The sequence below is a fragment of the Ipomoea nil genome, unplaced genomic scaffold, assembly GCF_001879475.1.
Source record: "Ipomoea nil cultivar Tokyo-kokei standard unplaced genomic scaffold, Asagao_1.1 scaffold1720, whole genome shotgun sequence".
Lineage (NCBI taxonomy): Eukaryota > Viridiplantae > Streptophyta > Magnoliopsida > Solanales > Convolvulaceae > Ipomoea > Ipomoea nil.
Window position 1 is genome coordinate 537,929 of NW_017618148.1, and position 10,607 is coordinate 548,535.

The window sequence follows — 10,607 nt, forward strand, 5'->3', positions numbered from 1 at the left end:
AAATATTAATGATAATGTGGGGCTGGTTGGTCCTAATAATTAATTAATTATTATTATTTTTTTTTTTTGCAAAAATAATTAAAACATAGTATTAATTATCAAAAATCCTCCTTGAATTGCTTAGGCTATATAACCGTGCTAATCCTATTCCTACGAAGTCCATCAACAGAAATGTTCAACAACACAGCACAGACACAAAAAAGAAAAGAAATGGAGATCCTCAAGTTCAGGCAAGCAAGTAGAGTTTAGTTCTCTTTTATATGTATATATATATCTATACAAAATCAAATATGCATACTATCACTGTTGATTTTGACAGTGCTTGATATCAGATCAAAACTACATGATTTTTTTTAATAAATAAAAAAAACAAGAACAATAATATTATTATTATATCATTAAAAAAAAAAAAAATACAGTAAAGCATTGGAATGGGTACGGCAAGTTGTGTTCTTGTGGTGGGGCTGCTATGGATGCTGGCTGCGAGCACAGTGGTGGGTAAGGGTAACAAAACTCACGTTGTCAAGACGGTGACGTATGATAAAACATCTATAATCATTAATGGAGCCAGAGAAATCTTCTTCTCAGGCTCCGTTCACTATCCTCGTATGCCTCCTGAGGTATATATATATATTGTTATTCAATTCATCTGTTCTATTTTATAATGTCTGATTTGATTAACGAAAAAATTTCATATGAAATTACATTAAAAGTATTATTACGAGACAGAAATTATTAAATTTTGGCAGGAGTGGCCGAACATCATCAGAAAAGCTAAAGAAGGAGGTTTGAATGTCATCCAAACTTATGTCTTCTGGGACATTCATGAACCTGTTGAAGGCCAAGTATGTATACATATATATATACATTGTGATTATATGTGCATGTATATATACGATATATATGTGGGTGTTTGCAGTTCAACTTCGAAGGCAACAATGACGTGGTGAAATTCATCAAGATGATTGGGGATATGGGTCTGTACGTCACACTCAGGGTTGGACCCTACCTTGAGGCTGAATGGAACTTGGGGTATTCATTGGAATGCATAAATATTTATATATATCCGATAGATACAAACCTTAGCTTGAAGTTTTTTCTTTAAATTTAGATTTCTCTCTATCTCTATATATATATTAATGCTGTATATTACGTATTGATATGGTGGGAGCAGAGGATTCCCATACTGGCTGAAGGAGGTTCCTGGGATCGTCTGGCGTACCTACAACGAGCCATATATGGTACGTCATTGAATTCCCAGTCTTCTTGATTTGAGGCTGGTCAATATGGATGGGCAACCTAGTTAGGTTGATTTACCTTCTTGTGATCGATCTTTTGTCAAATCACAAGCAAAGTGAAGTTTGTGAATATGCATGATCACAAACTAACCAGCTTGATTGACCTATAAAAAAATCAATTTGGTCAGTATTTTGTCCCAAATAAAAATTAATCTATGTATAATACAGACTTAAAGGTGACCTGCCTGTCTTCTCTAACCAAAAATGAAAAATATATATGCAGAAACACATGAAGAGGTTCGTGGAGATGATTGTAAATATGATGAAAAAGGAGAAACTATTCGCGCCGCAAGGAGGCCCCATCATTATGGCTCAGATAGAAAACGAGTACAGCTCCGTGGAGGCTTCGTACAGAGAAATGGGCGTAAAATATGTCCACTGGGCAGCAGAAATGGCGGTGGGTGCATACAAGGAAATCCCATGGATCATGTGCAAGCAAAAGACAGCTCCCCCCATCGTCATCACCACCTGCAATGGCCGACACTGCGCCGATACTTTCAACGGCACAAACGGCCCCAACAAGCCGCTTTTGTGGACGGAAAACTGGACGGCTCAATACCGAGTCTTCGGAGACCCTCCCGGCCAGAGATCCGCCGAAGATATCTCGTTTTCCGTCGTACGTTTCTACTCCAAGAGCGGAACATACGTCAACTATTACATGTACTTTGGTGGCAACAATTTTGGGATGACGGGATCCTCCTTCGTCAGCACGGCCTACTACGATGAAGGTCCGATGGATATTTACGGGTTTAACAGAGACCCAAAATGGAGCCATCTCAGAGATACCCACAGAGCTCTTAAATTATGCAAGAAGCCTTTGCTTTGGGGAACCGCAAATCTCAACAAAATCAACGGCGATCACGAGATCACTACCTTCGAGAATACTGACCTTAAACTCTGCGCCGCCTTTTTGTCCAACAACAATACCTTAAAACCAACCACCCTTAATTTCAGGGGCACAGATTACTACCTTCCGGCCAAATCCGTCAGCATTCTCCCCGACTGCAAGAACATGATTTTCAACACCCAGCACATCCTTGCCCAGCACAATCACAGGACCTTCGACCCTTCCAAGGTGGCCGGTAATCTTAAATGGGAGATGTTCCAAGAATCCATTCCCACAATCGATACTCTGCCCGCCAAGTCCCCCGCCCCAAAGGAGATGTACACCTTGACAAAACACACCACGGATTACGTCTGGTTCAGTACGAGGGTCGTGATGAACAAACGCGATCTTCCCATGAGGCCCGACATCCACCCGGTTCTCTTCGTGGAGAGTATGGGCCACGCCATGATTGTGTTTATCAACGGGGAGTTCGCGGGGTACAACCACGGGAATAACGTCGCCAAGGAATTCATTCTTCTTCAGCCGGTGAACTTGAAGCCCGGAACTAACGACATCACCTTCCTCTGCTCCATTCTCAGTTACCCCAACAGCGGCGCCTGGATGGAGAGGAGATACGCCGGACCCAAATCCGTGTTATTGCTTGCGCTAATGACCGGAAACCAGGATATCACCAAGAATTCCTGGTCCTACTCCATTGGTACTCAAGGGGAGAAGCTAAAGTTATTCACGGAAGAGGGCGCCGAGAAGGCGAAATGGGGTCCGGTGACCGGCAACCACAACACCCGGAGAGCAACATGGTACAAAACCCACTTTGATCTCCCAGAAGGGAATGACCCTATAGCAGTGAACATGGAAAAAATGTCCAAGGGTATGGTCTGGGTAAACGGGAAAAGCATCGGCCGCTACTGGGTTTCATTCCTGACCCCACTCGGGCAGCCAACCCAGACAGAATATCACATCCCGAGACCCTGGTTGAAGCCCAAGAACAACCTTTTAGTAGTGTTCGAGGAATTCGGGGGCGACCCGGATAGCATAAAGGTGATGCTGGTGAATAGAGACACAATCTGCAGTTCCGTAGCGGAGAACTATCCCCCCGACGTGAAGATTTGGGAGAGAAAGGGAGACGAGTTCCGGGCGACGACCGACGACCTGAAACCCAGGATGCACCTCACTTGCCCGGATGCCAAAGTGATGAAGAAAATAGAGTTCGCCAGCTACGGCAACCCCGAAGGCGTTTGCGGCAACTTCATGACCGGAAGCTGCAGTTTCCCCAACGCCATTAAAATCGTGGAGAAGGCGTGTTTGGGGAAGACCGAGTGCGAAGTTCCGGTGGAGAAGAGCTTGTTCGTGGAGGGAAAGGATCTGTGCCCCAAAATCGTAAAGACTTTGGCCGTCCAAGCAAAATGCGTCCGTCAAGGCAAAGAAGACTGAGCTAGCTAGGCCATACAACTATACCCATGCATGCCCATATATGCTGCCTGTTATTTTTTTTGTCCTTTTAGTTTTTTTGAGAAATGATAAAATAAGAGCGGCTTGAAATGAAAATTTTGTTTATTTTTAATGAAGATATATTGTTCGATCAAATTATGCATTTACATTATACTAGTAATTCACCCGCACGATGCACGGAAAAAAATTATGCTATTATAAATATAAATAAAAAATAGAAAAACTAAAATATTTTAAATTATTTAATATAATAATATTTTTGAGCTTCCATTGGTCAAGTAGTTATTATTTTTATAGAATACAAAATTACAATTAAAATTATAATTATAATTATAATTATAATTTTGTATGGTTAATATAATCTCTAATTATGTGCATATTCAAATAAACTTATAGAGATAATTTACATAATTACATTGATTTATTCTTCTTCCAAAAAGGTTGAACCCCAACCCTAAGGGCTCCCACACCCCGGCCCGACAAAGCGGTGGGAGGTTGTAAATCATGGTGACTCAACTGAACATTAATCACAGAGGCTAGACCAGTGCTCTACATTGATTTATTCTTAATTGTATTTCATCTATACTAAGATAATTACATTTGGAAAGCAAATTTCAAATTTTGTATGTGTAAATTTAAACTCTAATTGAACACATTTTTTATATGATTATATAATATATAGCTATTTTATTTTTCAAAAGTATATTTTTTATATGATTATATAATATATAGTTATTTTATTTTTTAAATGTTGTGTTTTTTATTTTTATTTTATTTTATAATAAAGGATGTTGTGGCATTAATTATAACATTAATTATTTTCCAAACCATATAGCTTTATTATATAAAGGGTTGGATTGTGTTTAATTTTCTGGATAAATGACTTAATTGCAAGTTTTATTTGTAGGTTACTATTTAAGTGTTTCACCCAATGCCGCCTATTCTGTTCTTTTCATTTAATTTTTTTTTTTTTTTCATAAACAATAGGAATTGATGTATACGAAAAAAAAAAATATTTGATTGTCCCCAATACATTTTCTTTTAACATACAAAATTCAAGACCAACAATCGTCCATGTCAATCGAATAGTAATAATTTTATAAATAATTTACATGCATATTCTGTAATTTTGTGTATCATGTATATTTTTATGTTGCACTAGGTGCTGGTAGTATTTTCTGTGAAATTGATGAAAGTATTTTTCGTGTTTGGTAGTAGTGTGGATCAAATTGGAATGATTACGTATTAATATTGATGTTTGGTTATGTGAATAAAAATTTTAAAAATACAAAAAAAAAAAAATCAAGACAAATCATAATCGTAATATAATAACATCTATCCAAAGCTGAACAAAAAAAAAATCAAAACAAAAATCTAAAAACACTAATTCAAACTTAAAAATTGAATTACCCATAAGATGAAATGATACTTGTTTTTAATTAGGAAATGAGATTTTTAATTAAATGAGTAATCAAATCTCATAGTTAACATAGACTATAACAGAAAAAAAGATTTCAAATAATAGCTTTATTTATTTATTTATTTTGAATGATTCAAACGAGCTGAGCCTAAATTTTTTATTATAAAGTGGTTTGATACAAACCTTCTTGGCCGGAGTTCTTGTTCCTCAAAATCCTTTTCATTCTCTTTCATCTTCAACAATCCCCTGGAATTTTGTTACATTCAAGAATTATGGATTGGGATGAAACACATACAAGAGAAAACAATAGAGTTAATGCCATATGGATTTTCCTACAATGTATACATAATAATTTTATTGATTTACTGTTATTACACTTTTAAATATTTCATTTCACATCATTGAATCAACTTTTCTCATTCTTGATCTACCAAACTCTTAGAAGTGTTTAATATCTGCTCCTACTTTATGCAACTTGCTTGTATAAACTTACTTTTAAAATACAATGCAAGCAAATGATGACAAACGAGTATGCTTTAAATAATTTTTTTTTGGCCACCAATTATATACATCTACAAATGGATAAGGACTCGGTCTTAGTGTATAGGAGTTTTTGAAAATAAGGGAGCAATAACCACTTTCTTGTTCTAAACAAGATGGGGTATTGCTCCTTTATTTCTATTTATTTTTTTTATTCAATTTTTGAATAAAAAAATTTAGGTTTTTTTTTTTTAATTAAGTTAAAATAAGATACTCAATTCAACACTTCCAGCTAATAATCTAGATATTGCGTGCCAGTTAATAATGATTTAAATATAAAGTAGGAAAGAGTTGAAAAAAATATGTATGGTACTATTGATAAATAGTAGCATAACAAATTTCACCTTATCAGTCGTGGGTTATCTGATCTGGTGCATCCATATCTACACATAAGTCCACACTGATAGATCTAAGCTGTTTATTTACAAATTAAATAAAGTCTAATACTACTTGGAGACGTGCTTATGCAGAAGCTTTAGCGCCATCACAAATTGCAGGGACGTTTTTGCCAGAGAGTGTTGGCTTCACGTTTTATCATAGTATACCAAACCTAACCCTAATATATTTCGAATATTCGGGCGGGTCAGATATGAAAATATACAACCCCACCCGAAATTCCTTATCCGGCATCGTTTAGGGTTGCTGTTCGGGTAGTGATGTTCGGATGCGGATTGGGTCGGGGAGCTTGGTTTCGGAATTCGGACTGGGCGGATTTTTCAGGTCGATCGAGTTATGCACAACCCTAGATATATTTGAGACGTGTTTAGAGCAAATCGACTCGAAGATGCAGGTCAAAACAACCCGGAATAGTTCAACCCCATAGTTCACCAAAGGGCCCAAGGCTCCGTTGTCGAACTTAGCCCCCCAAAGCTGACCACAAGATCATGAGTACAAATTAAATTTGACAATAAAAATTAGACTATTAGCAAAAAAACTAAAAAAAAATAAAAAGCAAAGAAACATCTTCTTTGTCGTCGAAAAATGTCATTGCCTAAAATAGGATTTCACATGAAAAAATCATCGAAATGATTAAAAGTGTCTAAAATATGATAGTCTAGGTTGTTAACTGACAAAATTGATTGTTTGGGACTAAATTTGAAATTGCCACTAAAGACGAGACTTCCGGTGGAATTAATTTATTGAGAAAATAAAAAGTATTGAAGAGACAAAAATACTCTTTTTTAAAATACAATTTCAACGGAAAAGTCATCCGAAAACATTTTGGAAGGACAAAAATGTCCAGAATATGATAGCTAGGGTGTTAAATGCAAAAAAAAAAAAATAATAATAATAATAATAAAATATGACTACCCATTTAGAATGGTAACCAAGATGCTATCAAACTATATGGTAGTTAGCCACTGGAATTAACTCTTAATGTATTATATATGTACCTTTTGTTACCTGATTATATACATGTTCTAATGTTGTTCTAAATTCATATGTGGATAGGTAAATAAAATAAAGTACATAATAATGTGCTAATTGCAGATACATCATTTGAATTAAAGTCTACAATACGTATGGTAGACCCTAGACCACAATATAAGAATTGTCCAGACCGGTCTCCAAAAGGGCAAAAACAAACTACCAAACAACTCAAATAATTGCAAAATGAATACAATAATGTTTAATGATAAGTCGCTCTAGAATATGATAGAGAAAGCATTATATATATATATATATATATATATATATATATATATATATATATATTGTCAGTAGCTAGCTGTCCACTGCTTCAACCACATTCCTTTAATAAGCTTAGCAGTGATTTTAAAGGAAGGGGGACATCCACGGACTCAAAAAATATATATACAGCTAAACTAAAGAAGTTTGTTTCTAAAGATAAATTATAGGAAAAATAATAAACCATAGGATTTTGGTTTGTCTTATATATAATATTGGATTCATGCTAGCTTGTCTTTTGGATTTTTCTTTTACTTTGACTTAATTGCGTCTCTGATCTTGTGTATTACAAATCAAAAGCAAAAAAAAAAAAAAAAAAATTGTATGTAATGAACACATTATTTTTAATTGTCAATAATGAAGCTGCTTAAGAACGTAAACCTGCCCAGTACACACTAATAGCCTAAACTTACAATATAACCTGTAATCTCATCTGTCAAATCACATGCATTTCAACTTATTGCAATTCAACCAGCCAACCTAAACATGCATGCATGGGTAGAAATTTCCCAACCATTACACTTATTCTCTACAAATTTCTTTCCAACTCTACAAGAATTCAAGAGGTAGAAGCCAACATAAACTTAGGACTGTGATGAATCCACAGTTTTGAGATCATTATTCCTCAAAATCCCCTTCACTTCCTTCTAGTTACTTTGATCTTTAAGTTCATCTTCAAGTTTCTCTTCAGCAATTCTCTGAAATTTAGTTAGATACAAGAATATATTAATTAAAGATTAAAGATGGGAATGAAATAAGAATTAAAATAGCATACAAAAGTAAGGTATTTGAAGGGATTGCTTCCAATTCATAACATTCATTAAGAATTATCATTAAGAATTAGGCGCTCAAGGACAGGGAGGCTTCGCAGCGCCTCAAATTTGATCCGTAAATAAGCAATGATTTTAACTGATCAAAACTACCTTCGGAATCCTCAATCAAAAACACTTGCTCTGTACATTGGAATGGGCGCAACCATTGAAGTGTCTGTATGTATTGATGAACCACAGTTGGAGTACCCAACACAAATGTTGGGTATTCCAAAGGATTAGGGTCGTCGTCTGCACTATTTTCTAAAACCACGATAAATTCCAATCCTTTAACACTGGTAAACTGTTAAGAGACATGGATGGGCACAGAGCTAGGTATCTCAAAAGAATTAGATCCGCAACATATGAAGGTACATTAATAAAGTTGAGAGAACCTAAATGTACTACTCTCAATCTCTTGAAATGAGAGGTTGCAGGAAGTTGATAAACTTTTGGAGTCATATGATCATCATCATCATGAAAGCAAAAGAGGGAACCAAACCTGTTGATGGCAGTGTGCACATCAAGATTAGGATTCATTGATTCTAAACATAACCAATGTTGAGTCGTCCTTACAGATGGACGTGGTGAACACTTCCATAATAATCTAGATATTGCTTGCCACTTAATAATGATTGAAATATAAAGTTGGAAAGAATTGAAATTGAAAAAAAATGTATGGTACTATTGATAAATAGTAGCATAACAAATTTCACCTTATCAGTTGTGGGTTATCTGATCTGGTGCATCCATATCTATACATAAGTCCACACTGACAGATCTAAGTTGTTTATTTACAAATTAAATAAAGTCTAATACTTCTTCTTGGAGACGTGCTTACGCAGAAGCTTTAACGTCATCACAAATTGGAGGGACGTTTTTGCCAGAGAGTGTTGGCTTCACGTTGCAACATTCCGATATGGCGCTGCCATTGGTTCCATGGTATTCCAAGTTCACCCCGGATATCTCTACTTTTTCACACGGTACTCCAGGGCTGCATAGTAACTTCACTGCCACCTTCGTCGCCGACGTCCCCTTTATGTCCTTGAAGATAACGTCACTGATCTTTACTTTCGACGGGACGCCAGCCTTGCATTGATTCCAGGGGCAGTATTGATCAAAATTGGAGTGCTCACGTTGTCCATCTTCAAATCTTCGAAGTGCATGCCAGTGGCGACGCCCTCTGGAGATGCCGGCCACGTCTTGATCCTAACTCCGAACATAGTATTGGTGAGTTTGCAGTTTTTGATGCACACGTCCTCCACCGGTTGTTCGTTAGGGTATCTTCCTAAACTTCCGATAGCGATTCCGTGGCCAGGGCCGCACTTCACATTTTCGATGGTCACCTTCTTGGCGCCATCCCCGAAGGAGATACAGTCATCGCCGGTCTTAATTTCGGCATCGTCCACCGTAACCCCTTCGGAACGCCCGATGTGGATTCCGTCGGTGTTTGCGCTGTCCGCCGGCGCACGGATTTTGATTTTATTCAACGTCAGGTTCTTGCATTGTATCACATTCATGTGGAAACCCCTTCGGAACGCCCGATGTGGATTCCGTCGGTGTTTGCGCTGTCCGCCGGCGCACGGATTTTGATTTTATTCAACGTCAGGTTCTTGCATTGTATCACATTCATGTGGAAAAACTTGCTGTCCACAGACTTTATTCCTTTCACCACCGAGTTCGTCAACGTACCCAAGTTCATGTTCTATTTAAAAATAATAAGTAAAAGCAAAGAAAATAATAATAAAATCATATCCAAGATGAGATCGAGTACTTACAATGGGGAGGTTTTTACAAAGGGGAGCATTCATATTCTCCTTACACTTGTTTATCTTCCAGGCGGCGGAACCTTGGCCGTTATAAGTACCGCCGGAGAGCGTAAAGTCTTTAATCATGCTGAACAAAATCCATCCATCTTTTGTTTTGAACTGACTGAGATCGGTTGGCGCGATAAATTTGGCACCTTCCGCCGCATCAAATGTTACGGCACTCTTACAAGGACCTAGAAACCCAATCTGACCCAACATATACTTGCCTTTCGGAACCTTGAGCGTGCTCGGCTCTGTCCCTTTGCATACCTCATCCCAAGCTTTCTTAAAAGCCTACTCAAATAAACCACAAAACACAATCAAACTATATATTTATATATATAGAGAGAGAGAAAGAGACAATACTATTGCATGTATGTTTGTACCGCAGTATCATCGCAATCCCCATCACCTTTTGCACCAGATGTTTTAACGTTAACTTCAACGCCCTGTACTGTTGCTACAAGATATGCCACATAGAAAAAAATCAATGCAGCTTGAATCGCATTGGAACCCATCTTTTTTTTTTTTTTTTTTTTTTTTTTGTGTATTTATTTTATTTTATTTTATTTTCCTTTATACTGGTTGAGATAGAGATGGATTGTTGATGGGAAATTGAAATGATCGGGAGTGTGTATTTATAAGGTGAGAAGAGAAGTTTGCTACCACGAATATGAACATAATTCTAGGAAAATTTTGTTGGGTGTGTTACAAGTGTTTGGTTCAATCGGATTCTTAATTAATTTG

At 36.8% G+C, this 10,607-nt stretch overlaps 1 protein-coding gene and 1 pseudogene across 1 annotated transcript; one reads left to right on the forward strand and one right to left on the reverse strand.

Annotated features, from left to right (window-relative positions):
• Positions 1 to 315: 315 nt before the first annotated feature.
• On the forward strand, positions 316 to 3,706 carry LOC109191736 (beta-galactosidase 13-like). Its single transcript, XM_019342389.1, has 5 exons — positions 316 to 620; positions 750 to 845; positions 920 to 1,032; positions 1,175 to 1,241; positions 1,522 to 3,706. The coding sequence occupies exons 1-5, from the start codon at positions 432 to 434 to the stop codon at positions 3,574 to 3,576; spliced, it is 2,520 nt and encodes an 839-aa protein (XP_019197934.1). The 5' UTR covers positions 316 to 431; the 3' UTR covers positions 3,577 to 3,706.
• Positions 3,707 to 8,710: 5,004 nt separating this feature from the next.
• Positions 8,711 to 10,445, reverse strand: LOC109191739 (annotated as a pseudogene).
• Between the last annotated feature and the right edge of the window lie 162 nt (positions 10,446 to 10,607).

Excerpts from the sequence above, each read along its gene's own strand:
- LOC109191736 (XM_019342389.1), top strand. The coding sequence starts at position 432 with ATGGGTACGGCAAGTTGTGTTCTTGTGGTGGGGCTGCTATGGATGCTG. Across the intron at positions 846-919 it reads ATGAACCTGTTGAAGGCCAA|TTCAACTTCGAAGGCAACAA; the intron begins GTATGTATACAT and ends GGGTGTTTGCAG. Across the intron at positions 1,242-1,521 it reads CCTACAACGAGCCATATATG|AAACACATGAAGAGGTTCGT; the intron begins GTACGTCATTGA and ends ATATATATGCAG.